General features: G+C 47.0%; 1 protein-coding gene and 1 long non-coding RNA gene across 2 annotated transcripts in view; one reads left to right on the top strand and one right to left on the bottom strand.

The window, feature by feature from the left end:
• The window catches only part of LOC116560021, an 18593-nt gene extending 2095 nt beyond the window's left edge, over window positions 1-16498 (top strand). Inside the window, exons 2-3 of the long non-coding RNA XR_004272746.1 lie at window positions 452-972; window positions 16487-16498. This is a non-coding gene — a long non-coding RNA (uncharacterized LOC116560021). The remainder of the gene's footprint in view (window positions 1-451; window positions 973-16486) is intronic.
• The window catches only part of NMNAT2 (nicotinamide nucleotide adenylyltransferase 2), a 172465-nt gene that overhangs the window by 33738 nt on the left and 113095 nt on the right, over window positions 1-25632 (bottom strand). The window contains exons 2-7 of the mRNA XM_032291188.1: window positions 12064-12152; window positions 11186-11253; window positions 7894-7972; window positions 4410-4536; window positions 2153-2233; window positions 1427-1471 (exon numbers count right to left, since the gene is read on the bottom strand). Coding sequence (XP_032147079.1) covers window positions 1427-1471; window positions 2153-2233; window positions 4410-4536; window positions 7894-7972; window positions 11186-11253; window positions 12064-12152 — 489 coding nt within the window. The remainder of the gene's footprint in view (window positions 1-1426; window positions 1472-2152; window positions 2234-4409; window positions 4537-7893; window positions 7973-11185; window positions 11254-12063; window positions 12153-25632) is intronic.

Genomic DNA, 25632 nt, shown 5'->3' with positions numbered 1-25632 from the left:
TCATTCCTTTTGTTTTTAATTTTTTAATTTTAAGATAATGCAACTTAATTTTTATTAATGGCTATATTTAAAACTGGTTCACACAATTCCTGAAAACTGGCCAGGTGCATGGCTCACACCTGTAATCTCAGCACTTTGGGAGGCTAAGGCAGGTGGATCACTTGAGGTCAGGAGTTGGAGACCAACATGGAGAAACCCTGTCTCTACTAGAAACACAAAATTAGCCAGGCGTGGTGGTGCATGCCTGTAATCCCAGTTACTCAGGAGGCTGAGGCAGGAGAATCGCTCGAACCCAGGAGGTGGAAGTTGCAGTGGGCTGAGATTGTGCCATTGCACTCCAGCCTGGGCAACAAGAGCAAAACTCCATCTAAAAAGAAAAAAAATCCTGAAGACTTTACAAATGGTTGTAGGAAACCAACTGAGCTGATTGAGGGACACCACTGCACCTCAGATGAGAGGATGAGACCCATAGAAACCCCTTGAAATGACATTGCATCTGCTGGGTCTGCAGGAAGAACCAGGTGCTCAGGACAACCCCCGTCTCTCAGGATAGCAGCGGGAGCCCTAACTTCCAGACCTTGGACAGGAAAGTACCAGGAGCATATGGTTGGAGGATCTTTTCAGCTGGATATTTAAGATTGAGGGTGTGGACACCAGGCTGCCTCACCCTAGAGCTCCAGGCATTCCTGATGTCACTGACCCTTCTTGTCCCCTGGTACCTGTGCCAGCCCCAGCTCTATTCTGATGTCTCCCTGTCCTTTCCCCAGCTTCAGACACATGTGTCTCCCACTTGCCTCTCTCACCCATTCTGAAACCCTGGGAAGATTTCAGTGTTCCTGTCTGCTTCTCAGCTTGCTTGTAGGGGTCATCAACTCCTTCCCACCCTGACAGCTGTGTAAGCACCCTCCACTGGCTCAGGCCCGCCCTGGCCTGCTCTGGTATTGGGTTTGGCAGGCAGCCGTCACACAGACAGTGGAGTGCCTTAACTCTGCCCAAGGCTGCGAAGGAGGTGTGGAGGCGGCTTTCAGTCCCCTCTCTACTTCACCGTCTTCAAGCACTGAATGAGGAGAAGGTGGGGGGCGGGGGCTCTTCTGCCTCATTTGTGTGCAGTGTATGTGCTCAAAAGAAGGGTCTCTCCAGCTGGTGCCAAAGCTCAACTTTCGTGTCTTTTACAAAAGGGAGGGGAGGGTCTGAAGGAAAAATCACCCCAGTCCTGTCCCTTGGGAGCTGGCTGGAGTCCAGTTAGGAGATATTAAAGGGAGCTAACTACGAATGCAATCTTAGCCTGGAAGCCATCCCTCTTCCGAGAGGAGACCCTGCTGCAAAACACCCCCCAGGCTTTCAAGCCTCTCTGCTCCCCATGTTTCCTGCCATGAAGGCAGCGGCTCCAAACGTCCCATTTCCCCACGTTCACAGTCCCACTCACCGATCTCTTCATACCGCATCACCGTGCCCAGATTGGCATTCTCATCTAAGGAGGAAAGAAGGAAGGAAGGGCGTTAGGGAACCGGCTTCCTGGTCCCCAACACTCAATCTGTCCGAGGGCCTCAGCAGGAGTTATTGGGATGGGGTGGGTGAGGGCAAGTAGGGGGGTGATGTGCCACCCTGCACAGGTGACACCCAAGGAGACTGAATGGGGAGCACAGTCAGGCGTAAAATGAACAGGAAGCTCTTCTGCTCCAGGAGCGGCACTTCACATGGCTGGGACTTTCAGAATGAGGCAGCCTGGCTGGGGAGCCAGTGACGAACACGCACACTCATGCTGAGTGCTTTCTCTTTCTTCCCCAAGATCTTGGGAGGGAGGCTGGCCACAAGAGCAACAACCTTACAACCTAGCGAGATGGCTTTTGGAGTCACAAGATGTGGCCGGCTCACTCTAGGGACTCCCTGGTTTAAAGAACAAGCACACTGGGGGTGCAGAACTTTTTCACATGGTGGAATGTGGCAAGGGCCTACAGGAAGATGGGAAAGACTGAGCCTTCGATGTCTGTGCAACACCTGTATGGGGGAACACGGTGTGCACACGTGTGCATACACACAGTCACGGGGATTTGAGGTGAGGGGAATGTGCTTGAGGCTCTTTGCCGAAGGAATGAAGGGAGGAGAGACAGAAAAGAGACAGGACTGGGAATCAAGGTCCTTGGTTCCTCACCTACGAAGGTGAAACGCTCCACCGGCGGGCGGACACAGCAGATCCGGCTGAGGCTTTCTCCCACCTTCCCCAAGATCTTGGCTATGGAAGAGAGCAAGTCAGACAGGGACAGAGGGAGAGAACCACTCACAACTGGCACTCATGTCGGCCCGGCATTGGGGCCGCTGTAAACATCAGGGTGCGTGGAGAGGGCAGGGGTGGGAGAAGGAGGCAGCAGGAAGGTAGAGAGAGAGAACAGAAATATGACAGCACAAGTTCCTTCTTCTCACTCACAGTCTGAGGCACACACATTGTGAGCCCTCGACTGGAAGCCATTTTCTGGTTATGTTTATTTCATTGTTGAAAACTTAGAAAACATAAAAGAGGGAAATATATAAAGAGGAAAACTTAAAGCACCCATAATTCCAACCCAAGAGATAACTACTGCTAACCTGTTGGTATATTATTTATTTTCTTTCACGTTTTAAATGTGTATTATGCTGGCATGTCTACGTAAATTGGATCAGATTTTCTAATTAAAGGGCATATAGGCTACTGGCTTCTTTCATTTTCTATATCATGAGCATTTCTTCCCCAGGTTTGTCCCAAGCCTATCCTTAGCTACTCCTCCCTCTGGACAGTTACACCCACATCCAAGGAGACTCAGCAAAGTACATGCTTGGAACCATTTCTTCTGGGCTAAGGCGTTCCTTCCCACGCAGATGGTCTTTAGAATCATTAGACATCTTATTTGGCTGAGAGGGATCTGGTTTTCAATTCTCCCTCTAGGCTCTAATCCAGAAAATTTTTCTGAGCCCTCAACATGGAGCTGTATGCAAACTGTGAAATTCTGACTCTTCTTTGTGAATTACCCTGTTTATAACAGACCAATAATATAATAGCTTATGGTCTCTAGGCTTGAAGAGTAATATCAGAATCTGTTTCTTGGAGTTGGCTTGGAAGAAAATTTTAGAGCATGGACCTTGGAGCCTGACAGTATTGAATATGAATTCCAGCTCTGCTGCTTTTGAGCTGTGTGACAAATCGGCCAATCACTTTTCTTCTCTGAATCTGTTTTCTATTTGAAATGGGAACATAATGTCTGTATCACAGTATTACTGCATTAAATAAGAACGCAGATAAAGCACGAGCATCATTTGGGCATATAGTCCTAGGTTTGGGGTATGTGCTGGTGCTCTGTCACTGGATTATTGGTGGCTAAGAGTGTGGGGATTCTGGGTGCAGACTGCCTGGGTGTGACTCACGGCCTGCTTCTTCCTCACTGTGTGACCTTGGGCAAGATCCTCAACCTCCCTGGAAGAGGCAGAGAAAAATGTTCCATTTTGTGTATTTAATTCCCAGTTAGGGCAATTATTTCTTAAAATTTATGGGTTTTTTTGTTTTTTTGTTTTTTTGAGACAGAGTCTTGCTCTGTCGCCCAGGCTGGAGCAGTGGTACAATCTCAGCTCACTGCAATCTCTACCTCCTGGGTTCACGCGATTCTCCTGTCTCAGCCTCTCGAGTAGCTGGGACTATAGGCACACACCACACACCTGGCTAATTTTTTTTTTTTTTTTTTGGTAATTTTAGCAGTGACGGGATTTCACAATGTCGGCCAGGATGGTCTCAATCTCCTGACCTTGTGATCTGCCCACCTTGGCCTCCCAAAGTGCTGGGATTACAGGCGTGAGCCGCCACGCCTGGCCTAAAATTTGTGTATTTTTTGTGACAGGGTCTCACTCTGTCTCCCAGGCTGGAGTGCAGTGGCACAATCCCCCACTCCCTGTGACCTCTACTTCCTGGACTCCAGAGATCCTCCCACCTCAGCCTTCTGAGTATCTGGGACTACAGGTGTGAGCCACCATGCCCAGTTAATTTTTGTTATTATTATTATTTGGTAGAGGTGGGATTTCGTCATGTTACCCAGGCTGGTCTCGAACTCCTAGGCGTAAGCCACCCACCCACCTCAGCCTTCCAAAGTGCTGGGATTACAGGCATGAGCCACCAGGCCGGGCTCTATGTTTATATTTAAATGCAGAAGAGTGCACACCACCACCCGCTTCTCTCTGATTGTGACTGGTTTGCTCTGATGCTTGATACTCAGGGTTCTCGAAGTATTGTCCCTGGACTAGCAGCATCAGCAGCACCTTATTAAAAATACAAGTCCTCTTTCCCAGACCCACTGAATCAAGTTCTGGGTGGGTCCCATCAATCACTATTTTAACAAGCCCTCCACATGATTCTGAGGTTTGAGACCCACACATCAATGTTTTCCTACCTGCAGTGGGCTTGTTGGTCATGTTGCTGTTCTGGTAAATGGGTTGGGGGGTCTCGTTCTGTGGCTGTCCTATCACAGGCGTCATGGAAGGTGTGTTGACATTGGAGAGGATGCAGCCAGTCACCCTCTAGGGAGAGGGAGAAGAGTGTTATTAGCCACGTGACTTTGAGAATCATTTCAAAGTTATCTCCAAATGGTCATCTGCTTGTCTATCATGGGGAGGCCACCCAGAGCCAAGGAAGAGCCCTGGGGATGGGTTCCGGACCCAGCTGCATCACGTAGTCACTAGGCTGGCAGGAGACAGAGCAGCTCCATGGGAAAAAGCATGAGATGTGGTATTTATTATGAGGGGTCCTGGGTCCAAATTCGGGCTCTACCTCCTTCTAGCTACATGACCTTGGCTGGTTACTTCATCGCTCCTGAGCCTCGATTCAGGAGTCTAATCATATGGTTGCCTTTTTCAGCTGTGGTAGAATCACACTAGCAAGCATATGCAAAGTGCCTATGGAGTGCCTGACACATGGCAGGAGCTCCGTCGGCAGCAGGCAATGCTGGAACCTTCTGTGTAACATGAATATCTGCCCTCCCCGACTGCTTCTTGGGGCTCAAATGAGATCATGTCTGCAAAAGGGCTCTGTAAGCTTGGGAAAGGTCATACAAACACAAGGCACGATCACCACCTGCGGCCTCTTCAGGCCAGAGCTGTCAGTAACACAGCCAAGCAAGAGGGAGAGCGGTGCCAGGCAGCACAGGGTGCGTTTGTGCTGCGGGAAGCGGGGTGGGTGGGTTCTGAGCATTCTCTTGCCTGCTCAGTGGGAATACACATGCCACAGCCAAACGGAAATTCTGTGTGTATTATCCATTGTTCTGAGTTATCTGCCGGCTACTCCTCGCCAGTGCTGCAGAAAGCACAGAGCTGATAAGGCAGCATTCCTCACAGCTGACCCCGAAGTTACCCTACTGGTCCGAGGGGACGGGGAGAGTAGCTGTTGGGCAACAGAGAAACAAGGACCAACTTCCGATCTGTTCAGCTTCACAAGGGCCACTGCTTATTCAAGGTTTCTTCGTTCCCAAAAGCCAGCAGCTCGGGTACCCACCACCCACTCCTGCACGCCACCCTTTCTGGATTTGGGTTCTGCTGCCAGGGGACCCCCAGGCCCAAGGCTGGGGTGATGCTCTGGGCACCTCTTCCACAGGCCATCCTGTGGGCAGAACAGTGTGTGAGTCCTCTGAGCCCCAGAAGGGGAGGCATTTGTCTTGTGGGGCAACCTGTCACCTTGGTAAGGCTCCTGATAGGAGGAGGTCACATCCAACCACATCTGGCAGCCAGCTGGGGCGGGCACCATGGGATCTTGACACCTGCTTGATGGGCTTCTTTGCCCAGCTGTGGCTGGTGCGACGGAAGGGGTGGTCTGCTTCCATTTAGTATTATTTTACCACCAGAAAAGAAAACACCACATTCCCGTTTCCTGACTGGTCTGGTAGCTGAGGGGCTTCTTCCTCTTGCTGCCCTGTGGGTCCCATTGGACTTATTCTATCTCAGAGAAGCAGAAAATGGCTGGCTGCTTTCCCTGATCCTGCCTTCATCAGCCCCTATGGGCTCCTGTGTTTTCAGAGGCCTTGACATTGGATAGTCGCCCCGAGTCACCTGTTAAGTCACGCATCTATCTCTGTGGCATGTCTGCTCTCCATGCCAGGGACACCGGCCTCATGCTTCCTAGCAGTTTGAAGGCTGAGAATTCTTAGGAAGCAGCTCCAAGCTCTCACTCCAAGGCAGGGGGCCAGCCATGACCTACATTCTCTACCAGCCTCTGCCCATCACTGCAACAGCTGGGGCTCCTGGCGGAGCTTCTGTGGCCCAGACTCATACCCTGGGCATGAATAACACAGGGAGCATTCAGGAAGCCTGGCATTTAGACAGCAAATGACAGCCAGGCTCTCTGGCCAGTATGGCTGGCACTGAGGAATTCCTACAGGGTCCCCATTCCTCCCTTCTGTCATGGAGCCTGAGGCTTCTATGTGACCAGAAAGAGCACAGCTCTACAGGGACTCCCCAGATGACATGTAGTGTGAGAAATAGACTTGTGTGAAGTCACTGAGGTTTTAGGGATGTTTGTCACCACAGCATACCTTTGCCTATCCTGACTGATACACTCTTACAAAGTGAGATGGGGTGTCTTTCATTACTGCTATTGTGGAGACCAGCACAGAGGAGCAAGTCAGTGTGGCCTTGAGTCAGTCTCCTTTGAAGGGGACCAGAGGGCCAGGATGTGTGAGAAGGATTCTGAAAGCCAAATGGGAAGGGAGATCAGTTTTCTTCAATTCCAGGGGACAGAAAACAACAGATGGAGACTAGCCGGCTGGTCCTCTCTACCTCACTTGTCCTTGGCTCCCCAGGACAGAGCTCTGAAGCTCCATATCTGTTCAGATAAAGCCTGGCTGTGCAGCTGGTGGAGTGTGGGGTGGTCAGGGGCTGCTCCCCAGGAAGAAGATGGTGACAGGCCCTCTGGCAGCAGGGACACAGATGGGGCAGGGGCTCTCCCTGCAGGAGGACAGTGCCATGTGGACTGCTATCTGGGGCTGGGGAGGGCTCCGCCGCAGTCCATGGAGGCAAGCATAATTTACTGTTTGCTGTCTTGGTCAGGCTTCTCGCCATCGGTGGCATTGCTTTTCGTCCTGTCACTGTGGAGTTGATGGGTTGGCATTGATCTGGGAAGGGTGCTTTCTGCACACTCTGGCCAGTGCTGCTGGCTGGTGTGGAGCCCATTCTAACCTGGCAACCAGCCCTAAGGTCTCCACAGCCCAGCTACAGGCTCCAGGCCCCAGTGGGGAATACAGAAGCTCTCACCTATTTGTGCTCACCAAACACTCACTGTGTGTCCTCAGGTATGTGGACTCCTCTCTGCTTCCTTTTACCCACTAATAAATCAGGCATCAGATACTGTCCACCCCTGGGGCTCTTGTGAGGAGGAATGAGTGGTAATGGGGTGCAATGACTGGCAGGTGTGACGTGCCTCAGTCACACAGCCTGTCCTGGAGTAAGGGGGCCAGTGGGGCCCCCGCAGGCAGGCAGGGGGCTCAGCTGCTTGTATCTCCCCTAAGTGCTCCTCTCTTCTCCTGCCTTTCATTGCCTAGTCTCCTCCTCCCTCAATTTCTGAAGTCCTGTCGCTGTGATCTTAATCCCACCTTGAACGTGCTCCCAGCTGATGAAAGCTGACCATCATACCCAGAAGCAACGCCCCAAATGGGAGGCCAAGAGAGAGGGTAGACGACAGGGAGCAGCCCCTGGTGCTACTTGGGGTTCCTAATTCATTGTCCTTCATTCCGTTCACAGGCTGGTCTCTTGCAACAGACAGAGAAATAGAGGCTGAAAGCAGGTCAGTAGGCTAGCAGCACCCTCTCCTCTCTCTGCCTGGCTTCTGTGGGTCTAACCCCTCCCCTGCACCCCGGTGATCCACACACCCCCAGCCTCAGCCCAACTCACCTTCATGAGGTCCCGGTGGTGTTCCAACACGCTGCAGGTCGTCTGCCAGGTGTCCTGGTAGCACTCCCAAGGGTCCACCCTAATGTCATCAGAGAGAAGTTTCCCTTGGTTTCTGTTCTCATACTCCTTTTTTTTTTTTTTTTAGATTAAGTCTCCCTCTTGTCCCCCGGGCTGAAGTGCAATGGCACAATCTTGGCTCACTGCAACCTCTGCCTCCTGGGTTCAAATGATTCACCTGCCTCAGCCTCCTGAGTAGCTGGGATTGTAGGCGCCCACCGCCACGCCCAACTAATTTTTGTATTTTTCGTAGGGATGGGGTTTCACCATGTTGCCAGGCTGGTCTTGAACTCCTGACTTCAGGTGATCCACCCACCTTGGCCTCCCAAAGTGCTGGGATTTCAGGTGAGAGCCGCCGTGCCCAGCCCTCATACTCTTTCCTTATTGTTTCCTTCCAAAAATCATAGCTCAGGAAGCTTGGCAGACCTGGCCATACTATGTACTTAGATCTTGAATCAGATAAAACCTGGGTGTGAAGCACTTTTCTGAGCTTCAGTTTCCTCCTCTGTAAAATGAGAGGAGCATGGGATAGGCTTATGAGAAGAGATGCTGGTGCCCTTCGGCTTGGGTTTAATTCTAGCCTCAGCTCTTTGCAATCGTGTGGCTTTGGGAAAGTTATGTGATCTCCCAGTGCCTCATCTTCCCCATCTGTAAAATGGGAATGACAACAGTATACAAGCTTATGGTTTTGTTAGAAAGGCTCAGTACGTTTTATATGCACAATGCTCAGTACAGAGTCTTCCTCTCATTGTTACCTACAAAATAAACCCTCCTTTGGACCCTTGAGGATTGTGAGAAGGATTAACTGAGCCAGGCCTTTGTCAAGTGGTGGCTAAGGTTATCCTTGCCAGGCTGCAAGCCCTCGAGAATCAGCCCTGACTGTCTCCCTGTGCAGTGAAGTGCCTTGTGGATGTGGAGGTGAGGCATGGCTGTCAGATGAGAGGGTGTGGACTCAGTAATGGCCAATCCCTCCAGGATACTGCTTGTAAAGTGAGCAGGGATTCAGCCCCAGACTGAGGCAGCATTGGGGCACTGGGGATTAATTGCCAACATAATGAGCTGCTAAACTGGGATATTTCTCAAACTTTTTTTCTTTCTTTCTTTCTTTTCTTTTCTTTTCTTTTCTTAGACAGAGTCTCACTCTGTTGCCCAGGCTGAAGTGCAGTGGCGTGATCTCAGCTCACTGCAACCTCCACCTCCTGGGTTCAAGTGATTCTCCTACTTCAGCCTCCTGAGTAGCTGGAATTACAGGCACATGCCACCATGTCCAGCTAATTTTTGTGTTTTTAGTAGAGACGGGGTTTCACCACGTTGGCCAGGCTGGTCTCAAACTCCTGACCTCAGGTGATCCACCCACCTCGGCCTCCCAAAATGCTGGGATTACAGGCATGAGCCCCCATGCACAGCCTTCCCAAACATCTTCTTAGCAGTTGTGCATCCCCTTAACCCCACCACCCTATCCCACCACCCCACCACATACACATACCTAAAGTGCCCAGAGATGAGATCCCACTAGCTAAAAACCCTTAGAGAGTCAGCTTGCCATTTGCCTGGAGCCTGTCGGCCCCTAGATCCCTAACCAGGCCCTGTGCCGGGGATGGGCAAACACTTCATCTGGCTGAATGGGCTCCCAGTGTTAGGCGCCCTACGCCAGCCAACCCCCACATCTAGAGGCAGCTCTTAGACTCCCTAGCGATCTCAATTCCCAGGATTCTAATTTTTCCAGAGCAGCCCAGGGAAGGTGGCAGGCACTCAGTAGACAGTTGTTGAATGAATGAGAGAATTATTCTGGAATCTTCTAAATACAGCCAAGCAGTAACAGTCTCCTGCCCTGTGATTTCCTCACCGGATCCCAGCATCTCCAGAAGATCAACAGTTACAACGTTAAGAGGCCTCGTTTCTAATCCTTTCTTGCCTATGGATGTATGAATGTATCATTGCTCAAGCCCTTTGATTTCTCCGGGTCTTTCTTACCTGAGAAAAAGCAGCTGTCTCTCTCCCTAAGCTTTGTCTTTAAGGGGATGTGAAAATATAAAGGGCATGTGCTTCTCACACAAATCACTGCGCACAAATGGCAAGGATCACTGCTGAATTGTTATTGTCGCTTCCCTTCACGGCTCTCATTCCCGCCCACCCCACTCTTCCCGGGCGAACTCTCTGCATCCCTCATTCTGAAGTCAGCAACCCATCACCTCCCCTCTTTCATGGAAACCTCTAGGTGCTGCTTATTTTTCCATAGCCGGAAATTACAGCACAAATGGCATGCCATTATTTTTTTAAAACATCATCTTCTCATGCAAATTATAACGGTAGGAACTTTGGGGAGCATCATTAGCATAATTAGTGGAAGCTTGCTTTAATTACACTGCAAGCTCAGCGGAGGGGGGTGGAGGTGCCTTAGCACGTCTGGCCAGAAAGGCAGTGAGCAGGAAAGCCACCCACCAGGTGTGATTTCGTGTCGCTGCCATTAAGGGCCACCTGCACCTCTCTCCTGGGGCCAGTGTAGGGCCCTTAGGGAGCCTGAGTTCGGGAATGGGAAATTGCCAAGGCCAGAGAACATTCCCTGAAAGGTAGTGAGGGTTCATGGAAGTTAGCGGGAATGAAAGTGAGAGGCATTTCTGATTTTCTGGTCATGCCTCACCCAAAACCCAGTGATACTTCAAGAAGCTCCAAGAATCACACCAGGACTCAGAGATGCCAAAGCAGATGAAACATTAAAGCTCCTCCTTTACTTTCTTTTTTTGAGATGAAATCTCACTCTGTCACCCAGGCTGGAAGGCAATGGCACAATCTCGGCTCACTGCAACCTCTGCCCCCTAAGTTCAGGCAATTCTCCTGCCTCAGCCTCCTGAGTAGCTGGGACTACAGGTACCCGCCACCATGCCCGGCTACTTTTTGTATTTTTAGTAGAGATGGGGTTTCACCATATTGGCCAAGCTGGCTCCTTATCTTGTGATCCACCCGCCTCAGCCTCCCAAAGTGCTGGGATTACAGGCGTGAGCCACCGCGCCAAGCTCTTTTTTTACTTTCACGGGCCTCGTAGTTTGGTTCAAAAATCAAGTCATAGGTTGGGATATCCCTGGAGGTCTACTTATTGCCTCCACAAGGCTAATATCTTGCCCCTGCCTCCGCATCCTTTCAGGATCCAAATTGTCACTGGAATTCTTCTTTTTCCCACCCCACTCCCAGTGAGTCTCGGGGGCACCTGCCTCTGGCATTTTCAGGCTGCTCCTACCTGATCCAGTCGGAATTCTGGACAGCCAGCTGACACATGATGAGACGGTGCCGGCTTGACACGAGGCCCTGGGAAGCAACAGAGCAATTGTTAGGAGACTCCCTCCATTCCCCACAATGTCCTTGGGATGCCAGCCCAATCCCACCCATTGTTAAAGTGCAGCCATTTTTTAGTGGTGAGAGGGAATGAGGGATGTGACCCCTTTACTTGTGCGTTTGCCACACAGGCAGGCCTGGCATGGTGGTGGGGAAAGGAAATGCACAAAAGGCGTGTGGTGTATACCACCCCAACGGGGTCGATAGGTGAGCCTCCATTTGTGAAGCAGCCCCTGTGTGCCCTGCGGAGACGAGACTTAAATCAGCAAATGTGGCCTTGTCTTATGGCTCAGTCTGGCTGGTTAGGTGTTTCCCCAGAGCCCACCAAGGTGCATCTGTGGGAGAAAGGGGGAATGTCTGGTCGAGCTCCTAGATTTGCCGGGGCATATGGCACAGAGGGATGGGCAAGGAAATGAATTTTAAATCACATTATAAGAGGCATAGGTCGTTTTCTCCTAAAATCCTGAAAAGACTTGCCCAGTGCAGCTCAACCCATAACCAGCTGCCAACCTGGCATCCACCATACCAAGCCACACCCAGTGGGTGTTCCTGCTTCTCTGTCAGTGAGTCCTGACCCATCTGTGAGTGGGTCTATGGTCATGAACAGCTGGTCCTTCCAGCGCTGCTTCAGCTGAGATGGGAAGCAGGATGGGCGCATGAACCTGGGCATTTTGTGTTTCCAGGAATCTTAGCAGAGACAGCAGTGGGGCAGTTTTTCTGCCGGGAGCTATCAGGCCACGGAGAAGGGGCTTGAAGGAGGAGAGGGCACAGGAAGGAACCCACCTGTTTTCCATAGGAGTCGTGGACAGGGGAGACAATCCCGCCGATCACAATAAACCTTCCAGTTTTGTGCAGGTAATCCCTGGCTCTTTCTAATTAAGAGAAGAAACCCACACATTAAAAAGAGGAAAGGCATGGATTCAAGGCGATAATTGAAATCAATACGCTCAGCTCTGTAATGCTGAGGTTTATTTCCCAACTCTCTTGCCATTTGAATAGAAAGTGTCAACTTTCAAAGCAAACGTTGGTGATTCAAAAGGTTAAGGAACCAGATTTCAGCCCCCAAAGCAAAAGGATTTAGAATTCAAGGGGATTCATCCTGTTTTAAAGGTTCTCTGTGGGAGGAGACAGCCTAGCTTAGAGGGGTTTAAAACAAGCACCTCATTAGCAGCCATTAAAGTTATAGATTGGAATTTACCGCTATTGTCACTTGCAGAAATTACAACGTGGCGTAGTGTTGTTGGTTTTTTTTTTTTTTTTAAGTCTCCTTATAATATGAAAGATGTGCTGATTGCCTCATCTAATTATTCAGAAGAGAAAAACCAGCAAAACAAATTTAAAGGGTCTTGTACATAATTACAGAGAATTAGCAGTCAACCCAGAAGGCCACCACCTTTGAGTTGGTTGAGACAAAAAATGTGGACAGATAAAAGCCTTTTATCCTTTAGAAGTTATGCAATATTGCTTTTTCAAATTTATCAGACAAGCCCAATTTCATTTTTGTGATAAATTTTGGCAAACTGGGAAGGGGCTGAAAAATCTGGCTCCATATTACTTCCAAAACAGTTCATTTTAAGAATGTCAACAGGGGCTAGACACAGTGGCTCACGCCTGTAATCACAGCACTTTGGGAGGCTGAGGCAGGTGGATCACGAGATCAGGAGTTCAAGATAAGCCTGGCCAAGATGGTGAAACCTGTCTCTACTAAAAATACAAAAATTAGGGATTTCCAGCTCTCTGGAATCCCCTCCCACATAGTGGGAGCCTTATTAAAAAAAAAAAAAAAAAAGAGAGAGAGAAAATGAAAACCAACAACAACAACAACAACAACAAAAAACCACAAAAATTAGCTGGGTGTGGTGGCAGCTGCCTGTAATCCCAGCTACTCGGGAAGCTGAGGCAGGAGAATCACTTGAATCCACGGCAGAGGTTGCAGTGAGCCGAAATCACATCACTGCACTCCAGCCTGGGCGACAGAGTGAGTGCTGTCTTAAAAAAAAAAAAATAGCACAGGGCCTGAGCTTGTAGCACTGAGGAAAATTCGGGCATGGAGTTTACAGCGAGGGAATTTTTAAGTGGAAGGGGCCTGGGCAGCAAGGCTGGTTGTGTAGTTTACAAGCAAGTTTCCAGATTTCTGTGCTTGTTTCTTAACACTTGAAAAAGTTCTCACCATATTTGCTTCTTTTTCTTTCTTTTTTTGAGACAAAGTCTCACTCTTTCACTTAGGTTGGAGTGCAGTGGCGCAATCTCAGCTCACTGCAATCTCCCCCTCCTGGGTTCAAGCAATTCTCATGCCTCAGTCTCCCAAATAGCTGGGATTACAGGCATGTGCTACCAAACTTGGCTAATTTTATATTTTTAGTAGAGGCAGTTTTCACACATTGGCCAGGCTGGTCTTGAACTCTCGACCTCAAGTGATCTTACCGCCTTGGCCTCCCAAAGTGCTGGGATTACAGGCATGAGCCACGGCACTTGACTGCTTTTCTTGCAATGTGAAATTTCTTAGATTAAAAAAAAAAAAATGAGCTATTTTTAACACCGTTTTAGATTTACAGAATAATTGAGGAGATTGTACATAGAGTTCCATATATTTAGACCCCTCCACCTTTTCACCTCCCTCCATGCAGTTCCCTCCATTATATTAATAATCTTGCACTAGTGTGGCACACTTGATATACCTGACACATCAGTATTAACACATTATTCACTATAGTCCATAGTTTATGTTGATTCACTCTGTGTTGTTGAGTTCTGTGGGTTTTGATAATTGTATCCCTCATTATAGTATCATACCCAGTATTTTCATCTCCCTAAAAAGTCAATGTTCCACCCATTCATGCCTCCTCTTTTTCCAAACCCCTGGCAACCATGGGTCTGTTTACTATTTCTATAGATTTGACGTTTCCAAAACGCCATATGGTTGGAATCAAATAGTATGTAGCCTCTTTGGACTTGCTCTTTTCACTAAGCAGTATGCATTTAAAGTTCCTCCATGTCTTTTCATGGCTCGACAGCTCATTTCTTTGAATCACTAAATGATATTCTATTGTCTGGAAGTACCTCAGTTTATCCATTCGTCTACCAAAGGACATCTTGGCTGCTTCCAGTTTTTAGTGATGATAAATAAAGCTGATATGACATTCACGTGCAGGTTTTTGTGTAGATATAAGCTGGGGAATCTACACAGGAGCCATATGAATCATATGGTAAGATTATGCTTAGCTTTTTAAGAAGCTGTCAAATTGTCTTCCAAAAGGTTTGTGCCATTTTATATTCCCACCAGGAATAAATGAGACTTTCTGTTGCTCCAAATTTTTACCAGCATTTGGCATTATTAGGATTTTAATATGTTACATTTGCATTTTTTTTTGACAGAGTCTCGCTCTGTTGCCCAGGCTGGAGTGAAATGGCATGATCTCAACTCACTGCAACTTCTGCCTCCTGGGTGCAAGCGATTCTCATGTCTCAGCCTTCCAAGTAGTTGGGATTACAGACATGTGCCACCATGCCCAGCTAATTTTTAAATTTGTAGTAGGGATGGGGTTTCAACCTGTTGGCCAGAGTGGTCTTGAACTTCTGACCTCAGGTGATCTGCCCCCCTCAGCCTCCCAAAGTGCTAGGATTACAGGGGTGAGCCACCGGGCCCGGCCCCACATTTGCTTTTTAAAAGAGTTGTAGTACTTCACTTGTTTTCAGATCTTATTCGGAGGCCAAATTAAAGGCCTTTAAGAAAGCTCTTCTGATATTTGAGGAAATTCCACAGGCTCTCCGTTTCTCTTGGACCTTCACATTCCAGTCCTCCTTGGGGTCGTTCCTATCTGGCTCTTGGCAGTCACAGACCCTCTGCTGCAATAAGCCAGACCTTCTTTGCTCTCCCTGTCCTCCAAATAGTGCCTTCTCCTAACTCTTCACTTGCCAAGCACTTCATTCAAACCCAGCTCTACCCTACACAATGTCTAGCGTGCCTGCCCTGCCCAACATCTTCCTGCTCTGCACTTCTTCCCCTGCCACCTCATTGACCTCACTATGCCCCCAGTCCAGTCCACAGGACCTGGAAACTGTTTCTGTAAAATGCTTTCTTTGCAAAGTTGTTATGAGGATTAAATCAAATTATGAAAGTAAAAGTGCATAGGGGTAGGTGGTTTTACTGCAAAATTCCACCAAACATTTAAAGAACTAAAACCAAGTCTACATGAACTGTTCTAGAAAGTAGAAAAGGAAGGAACACTTTTCAATTCATTTTATAAAGCCAGTGTTACCCGGATATCAAACCAGGCAAAGATAGTACAAAGAAGAAACTACAGACCAATATCCTTTATGATTGTATGCTCAAAGATCCTTAGCAAATGTTAGCAAATAGAATCCAGCTATATAGAGAAAGAATTATACACTGTGACTAAGTGGTATATATTCCAGGGATGCAAGGCTGTTTTTTCAGTATTTGAAAAGTCATTCAATGCAATCCACCAGCAGGCTAAAGAAAATTCTCATGATCCTATCAATTGATGCAGAAAAAGCATTTGACAAAATTCAACATTCATTCATGACAAAAACTCTCAGTAAAGCAGGAATAGAAAGAAACTTTCTCGCCTTGATAAAGAGCAGCTGCAAAAACCTACAACTAACATCATACTTAGTGGTGAAAGATTGAATGCTTTTTCCCTAAAATCAAGAACAAAGAACAACGTTTGCTCTCACTGCTGTTATTCAACCAGAAGTTCTAGTGCACACCATAAAGCAAGAAAAGAAATAAAAGGCATATAGATAAACAAAAGAAAATAAAAAACCTGTCTCTATTTGTACATGACTTGATGATCTACTTTGAAATCCCAAGAAATTGGCCAAGCATGGTGGCTTATGCCTGTAATCCCAGTACTTTGGGAGGCCGAGGTGAGCAGATCACCTGAGGTCGGGAGCTTGAGACCAGCCTGACCAACATGGAGAAACCCATCTCTACTAAATATACAAAATTAGCTGGGCGTGGTGGCACATGCCTATAATCTCAGCTACTTAGGAGCCTGAAGTAGGAGAATCTCTTGAACCCTGGAGGTGGAGTTTGCAGTGAGCCAAGATTGCGTCATTGCATTCCAGCCTGGGCAACAAGAGCAAAACTCCATCTCAAAAAAAAAGAAAAGAAATCTACAAGGAAACTCCAGAAACTAATAAATGAGTTCAGCAACGTCATAAGTTACAAGATCAACATAAGAAAATAAATTGTATTTCCATATGCTGGCAACAAACAAGTGAAAATCAAAATAAAAATACAAAGCAAATCTTAAGCAAGCAAGTGAAATACTTAGGTATACATATAATAAAACATATACAGGGCTTGTATGCTACAAACTACGAGATGCTGATGAAAGAAATAAAAGAAGATCTAAATAAATGTAGACTTATGCATTTTAAATCTTAACTGAGAGTCCTTTTCAAGGATGCCTTCAACCCTTTATTCTCATGTACACTATATCTATGTTGCCTCTGTGAACACAGGAACAGAACATATATTTGAATTCAGTGCCACAGCAAGTCGTAGAAGATGCTGCCAGTCCTGAATTTATTTGGGTGATTATGCTCCTATTGAGTTGGATGCCATAGTCTAGTGGTTAGGAACAACAACAAAAAAATGAAGAGATATACCATGTTATGTACTAGAAGACTGAACACAGTCAAGGTGCTAATTCTCCCCAAAAATGATATATAAATTTAGTGTACTTCCCATCAAAATCATAGCAAGATCTTTAAAAATATAAATAGTGGCAGAATTCTAAAATGTACATGGAAAGTCATAGGGGTTAGAATAGTTCATAGCAGCTTTATTTGTAATGATCAAATACAGGAAACAAGCCAAATGTCCTATGATAAGTAAATGGTTAACCAAAATGTGGTACACCTACACTACTCAGAAATCAAAAAGAACAAGTTGGCCAGGCACATTGACTTGTGTCTGTAATCCCAGCACTTTGGAAGGCAGAGACAGGTGGATCACTTGAGGTCAGGAGTTTGACACCAGCCTGGCCAACATGAAACCCTGTCTCTACTAAAAATACAAAAAGTAGCTGGGCGTGGTGGTACACGCTTGTAATCCCAGCTACTTGGGAGACTGAGGCAGGAGGATTGCTTAAACCTGGGAGGTGGAGGTTGCAGTGAGCCAAGATGGCACCACTGCACTCCAGCCTGGGTGACACAATGAGAGAGACTCTTGTCTCAAAAAATAAAAAAGGAACAAATTATTGATATGTGCAACAATTTGGATGGCTCTTTAGTTCACTATGCTGAGTGAAGAAAAGGCAATCTCAAAAGTTTGCTCATTGTATGATTTCATTTATATAACATGGTCAAAAAGTTGTTAAAAGTCTAGGTGTTGTGGCTCATGTCTATAATCCCAATATTTTTGGAGGCTGAGGCAGAAGGATCCCTTGAGCCTGGGAGTTTATGACCAACATGGGCAACACAGCGAGACCTCTGTCTCTTAAAAAAAAAAAAAAAAAAAAAAAGGTAAAAGATGTTATGAAGGTTAGAGCTTTCCAGGGCTCAGGGATGGTAGGGCAGGGAAAGGGGTGGGTATGACTTTAGAGCTGTAGCTTGTGGAAGATCTTTGTGGTAATGAGCTAGTTGTATAGCTTACTTTCGTTGGTTCTATAAATCTACCCATTTGATAAGATACCATATATAAACTATACATACACCTTATACCAATGTCAGTGTCCTCATTTTGATATTCTACAGTTACAGAAAATTGGTCTGAATGTCTGTCCCTCCAAAATTCATATGTTGAAACCTAATTTCCAACATGTTGCTATTAAGAAGTGGGGCCTTTGGGAGGTGACTAGGTCACGAGGGTGGAACCCTTGTGGATGGAATTATGGCCCTTATAAAAGCGGGCTGGGGGAGCCCATTCACCCTTCTGCCTTGTGAGAACACAGAGCAGGCACCACATCTGCCAGGGCCTTTATCTTGGACTTGCCAGCCTCCAGAAGTGTGAGCAATAAGTTTATGTTATTTATAAACTACCCAGTCTAAGGTATTTTGTTACAGCAGCCGACAGCAACCACTGGAGGAAACTGGGAGAAGAGTACATGGGATCTCTTGGTATTAATCTTGCAACTTACTGCAAATATATAATTATCTCAAAACAAAAAGTCTTTGAAATGTTCATGGTAAATTATAGAACACTATAATTTTAAGGTGGTGGCGTACAAACACAGGCAGTGGCAAGCAAGCCGGAGGGGTCAGATGCTTCTGCTCATACTGTTCCATCTTTGCTGCTGTCTAGATTCTAAGATTTTGGTTAGTGTGAGCTGTGTTGCCTAAATCTGTACTTCTTAAACTTTGACGTACATATGAATCCTCTGGGGGTCTTTTTAGAATATAGATTCTGATTCTGTAGGTCTGAGGTGGAACCTGAGATCAGAGTCAAGATTAGCATGAGGTAAAGCCGGGCGCGGTGGCTCAAGCCTGTAATCCCAGCACTTTGGGAGGCCGAGGCGGGTGGATCACGAGGTCAAGAGATCGAGACCATCCTGGTCAACATGGTGAAACCCCGTCTCTACTAAAAATACAAAAAATCAGCTGGGTATGGTGGCGCGTGCCTGTAATCCCAGCTACTGAGGAGGCTGAGGCAGGAGAATTGCCTGAACCCAGGAGGCGGAGGTTGCGGTGAGCCGAGATCGCGCCATTGCACTCCAGCCTGGGTAACAAGAGCGAAAACTCCGTCTCAAAAAAAAAAAAAAAGATTAGCATGAGGTAAGTAGGGCATGATTGTTCAAGTGCTGAGTCAGATCTTGCCTGTATTTAAAATGCTGATATTTTGTTTATCATGGATTTTTTGCAGTGACTTTGATATTTTAAGATATTGTTTATCTTTTTATTTTAATTTAGTTTTGAGATGGAGTTTTGTTCTTGTTACCCATACTGGAGTGCAATGGTGTGATCTTGGCTCACTGCAACCTCTGCCTCCCAGGTTCAAGCTATTCTCCTGCCTCAGCCTCCTGAGTAGCTGGGATTATAGGCACCTGCAACTACACCTGGCTAATTTTTTTTGTATTTTTAGTAGAGACAGGGTTTCACCATGTTGGCCAGGCTGGTCATGAACTGCTGACCTCAGGCAATCCACCTGCCTTGGCCTCCCAAAGTGCTGAGATTACAGGTGTGAGCCACCACGCTCAGCCAAAATATTGTTTATCTTGGTTACTGAGTTTGGGGGCACCTCCTTACATTTTGCACTAGAGGGGGCCATCTTTCACCCTAGTCCCAGGCTTGCCTGAGATTTGGCATTTCTGGCAAGCTCCCAAATGAGACCAATGCTGCAGGTCTGCAGATTATATTTTAAATAGCAATGGATTGAAGACAGGTGGAGCAGCCCCTACCATGTTAGAATACCCACAAAAGAGGCTCTCCTGCCTTCTCCACTCCACCACCACCTCCAACTTGCACGACAAGGGCATTTCTGCACATCAGTAGAAAGCCAGCCCATTGGCAAAGCTGTAGCTAGGGCCCTGGAATTTAATTTCATGCCAGGTCTCCCAAAATAAGGTCTATTTTTGTCCATCAGTTCTGCCCCAAAGAAGAAGCCAAATTACTCTAACATTGGACATGCAAGTAAGACCTGCTCTGTGTTTGGTCACCATCTTTGCTTTTGTGTTCATGGAGGAGAACCCTATGGGCATTGCCACATCCTGTCCTCAGGACCCTGAGGGTCCACCATGTGTCACGGCTCATTCCAGGCCACTTGGAACCAGGTAAATCTCCCTTCCTGATAGCCTGTGCTGGATGCTTGGATGTCCAGCCAAGGACAGAAATGACATGAGTGATTTGCCCGATAATAAAAATTCATGAGACACACATATCCTCCTGGGTACTCAGTGAAGCTGGCTGACCTGTGCCATCTACTCCTTCCTTCTAGGGAGTTAATGGAAGAAACACTGTGGTCAGAGCATCAACACTAACTCTATTTTTCCTTTTCAGCTGCAATTAGAAATGCCACAGCTGGAGCTGCCTGTATTTTCCTTGTTTGTGAATTTCACAAAGATTGTCTGGATTTGTAAACATTCTAAATTTTAGGAAGACCAAGTGCTGGATGGTAAAGGAAGAAACCAAGCATTGAGTGCCTCTTAGCAGGGGTTTTCCTGCGTAGGACCTAAGAAAAAACTCTAAGAGATCATCCCTGTGGCCTACTAAACTGAACCTTGAGTGTTCTCTAACAAAAATTTAATAAGTGCTTATTATGTTGAAGGCTCTGTGCCAGTTGCTATACGGGACATAGAGAAGTAAAAGACACAAATCCCATCTCCAAGGAGCCTAGGATTTTGATCGGGGCCACAGTGCACACTTTGCTGAGATAATAAGATACCAAAATGAAAAGCAGAGACATTAAATGCTATAGGACTTCAGGGAGGGAGTCACCCCAGTGGGATGGGGTGGCCTAGGAAGCCTTCCTGGAACAGATTAGACAAGCTAGAAACAACAGCAGAGATGAAAGTGTTATTAACTATGTATTTTTATTTTATTATTTCTTTTACTATTATTTATTTATTTATTTATTTATTTATTTTTTGAGTCAGAGTTTTGCTCTTGTTACCCAGGCTGGAGTGCAATGGCGCGATCTCGGCTCACCACAACCTCCGCCTCCTGGGTTCAGGCAATTCTCCTGCCTCGGCCTCCTGAGTAGCTGGGATTACAGGCACACGCCACCAGGCCCAGCTGATTTTTTTTTAGAGACGGGGTTTTACTGTGTTAGCCAGGATGGTTTCGCCGGGGTTTCGATCTCCTGACTGAATGATCAGCCCGCTTTGGCCCCCCAAAGTGCTGGGATTACAGACCTGAGCCACCACGCCCCGCCTATCTTTTTAGTTTCTGTATTTTGATGTTTGACCTGTGGGGACTTACTGAAGCTTGAAGGAAGGAATTATCCCTCTAGCCAGTTCCTGGAGATAGTAGATAACTGGTCCACCAGCACACTTTTCAAATGCAAACCAACCATTCAGACTAACCACGCCCTCAACCTCCTTCACTAAGTGTCTCCCACTCAGGGCCTCTATTTCCCTGCCCTCATCTCCCCAGGGCTAGGAACCAAACAACTAGGGAGATCCCCTAAGCCCCAGAGGCTGCTGAATTTATTCAAACTAGGCAAAGGTGAGCCTGTCCTTCTCAGAACCACAATAACGTCTTTTGCCCTTGTCTCCCCACTCCCTCTGCCTTCTGACTGACCCTGGAGCCTCCTTGCTGGCCCCCTATGGCTTGGTGTGCCCTGTCCTCTTGGGATCTGGGACTATAACAGCTTTCTTTTCAATGGCAGCCATCTCCTGATCTGTTGGCCTTGTCATACTTAAATAATAGTAAAACCTCGATTTTAAAGCAGAAGGAAGATACTCATTCCAGGGGGACAAAGCAGGTGAGCAGATGAACTGAGTCAGGAATGAAGTCTCTAGGCCCTGCTTAAGCCTTCTTGGCTTTGAAGAGCAACGATACTACTTTCATCCATTGTCAACAAGAGTGTCTCACCCTCCCCCACACAGCCTGGAGCACCTTTGCAAAACTGAGGCGGGGAGGCTAGCTGGGAAGAATTCGGCCAAATGAGGAGGGTTTTGAGTGCCAAACCAAGGAATTAACTTACTCCCCATTTACTGGTGGTCTGCTCTGTGTTAGGCGCAGTGTTAGGTACTTGGTCTGTATTTTCTCTTGTTAAATTTCACAGCAACTCTGTGAGTTGTTAGGTGATATAATCACTGTTTTCCAAATAAGGAGGCCAAGGTTCAGAGTCATTAAGCAGTTTTGCCCAAGATCACACAGACAAGAAGTGGCTTTTGGAATTTGAAGTGGGGTTTGAACATAGGATCCTCGACCCTAAGGTGAGTGTTTATTCGATTTGGTTCTCTAGTCCCAGGTCCTTCCGTTCCAGTCCGGATAGTTTTGGGAGGCAGGGAGCTGGTGATCACCTTCACTAGGGAGGGTGAAACAGATGATCCTACCAGGCTGGCCCTCCCTCTTCAAGTTGTTCAGCCTAAGCCTTAAGACTGTTTTCAAGTAAGATTTCTACTTGGGTCTGAAGTAAGTCTGAAAGGGTAGTATGGTCCCCAAAGTGTGATCCATAGGTGGGATCATGGGAGCCCACCATGCCATCCCTTGGAACTGTTAGCTGAGTGGGCTGAGGCCCAAAATAAATACAGGGTAGTTATGTATTTCTTCTCCCCAGGGAGCAACTGTCTTTGCCTCCAGCCAGCCAGCCATGCCTAGGCCAGCCATCTACCAACAATTGTCCTTAGACCTCTAGGCAGAGAATGAGGGTACACCAGCACAATGCCCTCTCCCTGCCCTCATGCACTGTGGAGCCAGTGAGACTATGAGGCCACAGTTTTATCTTCAGAGTGAAAGACATCTTCCTAGGCCTGTGTCTATGACTCATGATGGCAGCTAGATTTCCCAATACTTACATGACTTTTGTCTTGGGTATTTAAAGTTTGACCCTGAATGGAAGTTTGCTAGGAAGACAAAGGAAATAGGAAGTGGTAGAAGGCATTTCTGGAAGAGGGTGCAGCATGTACAAAGGCATGAAGATATGAGATTTTGCAGATAATGAAGAAAAGATCCACATGCTAGAAAGAGAGATGTGGGTAAGTAGAAGGTAAGGCTGCAGAGAAAGTGGAGGAGATAACATGACAGGAACAGGGTTTTTTAGGGGAAACAGTCAATTGCAGAAGGTACATGAGGGCACCTGAATTATCCAAGGGGATGATGGAGTACACACATCTGGTATGTTCTTCGACCCAGACTCGGTGGCAGTGGCTGACCAGCAGAAGGGGCGGCTGGGCATGCATGCATATAGGGATCAGGCTGAGGTCCCTAAACAGACAGGCACAGAGCAGACCTGCAAACCCTGAGCAGCTCTGCTGGAGACAGAATCCTGTTTTCTGGACCATCTGCACCTCCCTCCAGCTGCCCACCCTCACAGCAGGTGCCCCAGGCTGTCTGAACTCACCAGAGAGAATAACAAATGCTTCCCAGAGCCCCTCACCCACCGGAATTTCCTCTAGTTCCTGTATTTCCTTGCAGCCACTACTTGCAGCCCCGCACTGGCCGTCAGGAGTAACACAGAGAGGCGCAGTGGCTCCCTCATGGCTGCTGGTCTTGTTTGCTCCACCACCTCTAGCTTGGGAGAATTAGAATCCCTTTGTCTTCACAGCTGGGAAATGATTTATGACCCTCCCTTCCATAACTGTCACTTCTGCCAGACCAGGCCAAGAGAACCTCTCATATGCCCCTGCTTGTAGGAGTCACTCCAGAAGTGTGGCCTCTGTTCAAATCCTTTCCACTAGAAAACCTATCCGATTCCCATCCCCCATCTTTTCCAAATCAAGCTCCAGGCTTCTTGGAATTCACCCATTGTTGAAAAATGCTTTTTTTTTTGTATTTATTTCTTCAGAAATGGAAAGCTAAATATATATGTAAAAATATGACACGAACTAAATATATATGTAAAAATATGACACAAAACCAAGGTTTCCCCTTCAGTGAAACTCAAAAGCACATAAGAGAATTCTTTCAGAAACCCACAGACTGTGGTACTAAATATAGCTGGGCGGGGGGGTGGAGTGGGGTGGGCAATAGAATGGAAGGTGAGGAGGAACGAATGAAGACAGCAGGAGGCCACGTGGTGCAGAAACCCACCCTGGCTCCACATTAGGGCATCAAGTCTGTGTCATTTGCATGGAATCAGGCTCTATTTTTAACTGCACGCCTATTTTATTCTACACTTTTATTAACCTTTCCGAGTACAAGTTTACCATATAGGCTTCTTTACTTAGGGATAATTCAAGCTTTGAAATAGACTTTATCTAGGAAATAGCTTTGTTTTTCTCGGGTAAAACAGGTGACAGAGTATTCAGCATAGATTCCTGTTTGTGAGGGTGTGGCCATGCTGAGGCTGCAGTGTGAGGAATTTTTTCAAAGGTCAAAGGTTGCTTTTTGTTTTGTTTTTTTGAGAAAGAGTTTCTCTCTTGTTGCCCAGGCTGGAGTGCAGTGGCGTGATCTCGGCTCACTGCAACCTCTGCCTTTCAGGTTCAAGCAATTCTCCCTCCTCGGCCTCTCATGTAGCTGGGATTACAGGTGTGTGCCACCATGCGAGGCCAATTTTTTTGTATTTTTAGTAGAGACAGGGTTTCACCATGTTGGCCAGGCTGGTCTCGAACTCCTGACCTGAGGTGGTCCACCTGCTCCAACCTCCCAAAGTGCTGGGATTACAGGCGTGAGCCACCATGCCCCGCCCTTTACAGCTTTCTTATTTGTGTTTATCTTCCCTCTCTACTTCCCCTAGTAAGAATATCTTCATGGAATGGGACTCCCTTCTAGGGAACCAGCTATCCAGGTTTGCAGGGGACTTTCTTGGTTTTAGCACTAAAAATCCCATGTCCTGGTGTGACCTTAGTCCCCGACAAACTGCGATGGCTGGTGCTGAGGCTGAATAATGGCCTTCCAAACATGTCCACGTTCTAATCCTGAAACCTGTGGATATCTTAACATGGTGAAAGGAATACAGATAGTTCCTGAAAGCTAGAAAACTCAAGAGAATGGATTTCCCCTCTAGAACTTCCAGAAAGAATATTCTTTGATTTTCAAACTTCTAGAACTAAAAGATCATAAATTTGTGTTGCTTTAAGCCAGTAAGTTTCCAGTAATTTATTACAGCAGCAATAGAAAGTGAATACAGTTAGTTACCCTGCCCCTCCCTCAACCAGGGTGCCCAGTGAACCACTGAACCACTCATGCATTGAACCAAAGAAGCTCAATTACTGTAAATGTCAGCTCTTTGAAAATGTACCATGTGTGAGAATTTCAGGGACACAGAAAGACACAGTTTTAAATTAATTAATTCCACAGTTATTTTGGAGTTTTCTCTAAGAAACCTGAAAGTGAAGAAATTCACAATAACCTACAAATGCCCAAAAATAAAGCCTTTGTAATTCCTTAGGTTAAAATGCTAACCTCAACGTAGAGGCAACAGAACATGTTTACAGGTTCAGTTCAAACCCTGCCCAGGTATCAGTAGCTGGGTGACCTTGGGTCCCACCTGGTTACTAATTGCTCTGGCTGCCACCTCTCATCTCTAAGCCGGAGGTAGTAATATTAATCTGGCTCACAGTGTTGTTAGATAAGAGGAGCAAAGACTTTAGCACAGCACCGGCACGCATGGATGTTGGCCATATTTCTATGTCCTGAGGAAGTCCAACGACTCCTTTTGGGAGGACAGTAGAGGGGGACAAAGAAAACTCAAAAACTCTTTGAAAAAAAAATGTGGCCGGGCGCGGTGGCTCATGCCTGTAATCCCAGCACTTTGGGAGGCCGAGGCGGGTGAATCAC

This window comes from Sapajus apella, unplaced genomic scaffold (genome assembly GCF_009761245.1).
Source record: "Sapajus apella isolate SASKATOON/1434 unplaced genomic scaffold, GSC_monkey_1.0 scaffold25, whole genome shotgun sequence".
NCBI classification, from domain to species: Eukaryota; Metazoa; Chordata; class Mammalia; order Primates; family Cebidae; genus Sapajus; species Sapajus apella.
Note: the sequence above shows the minus strand (reverse complement) of the source record. Positions and strands in the feature narration are given on the sequence as shown.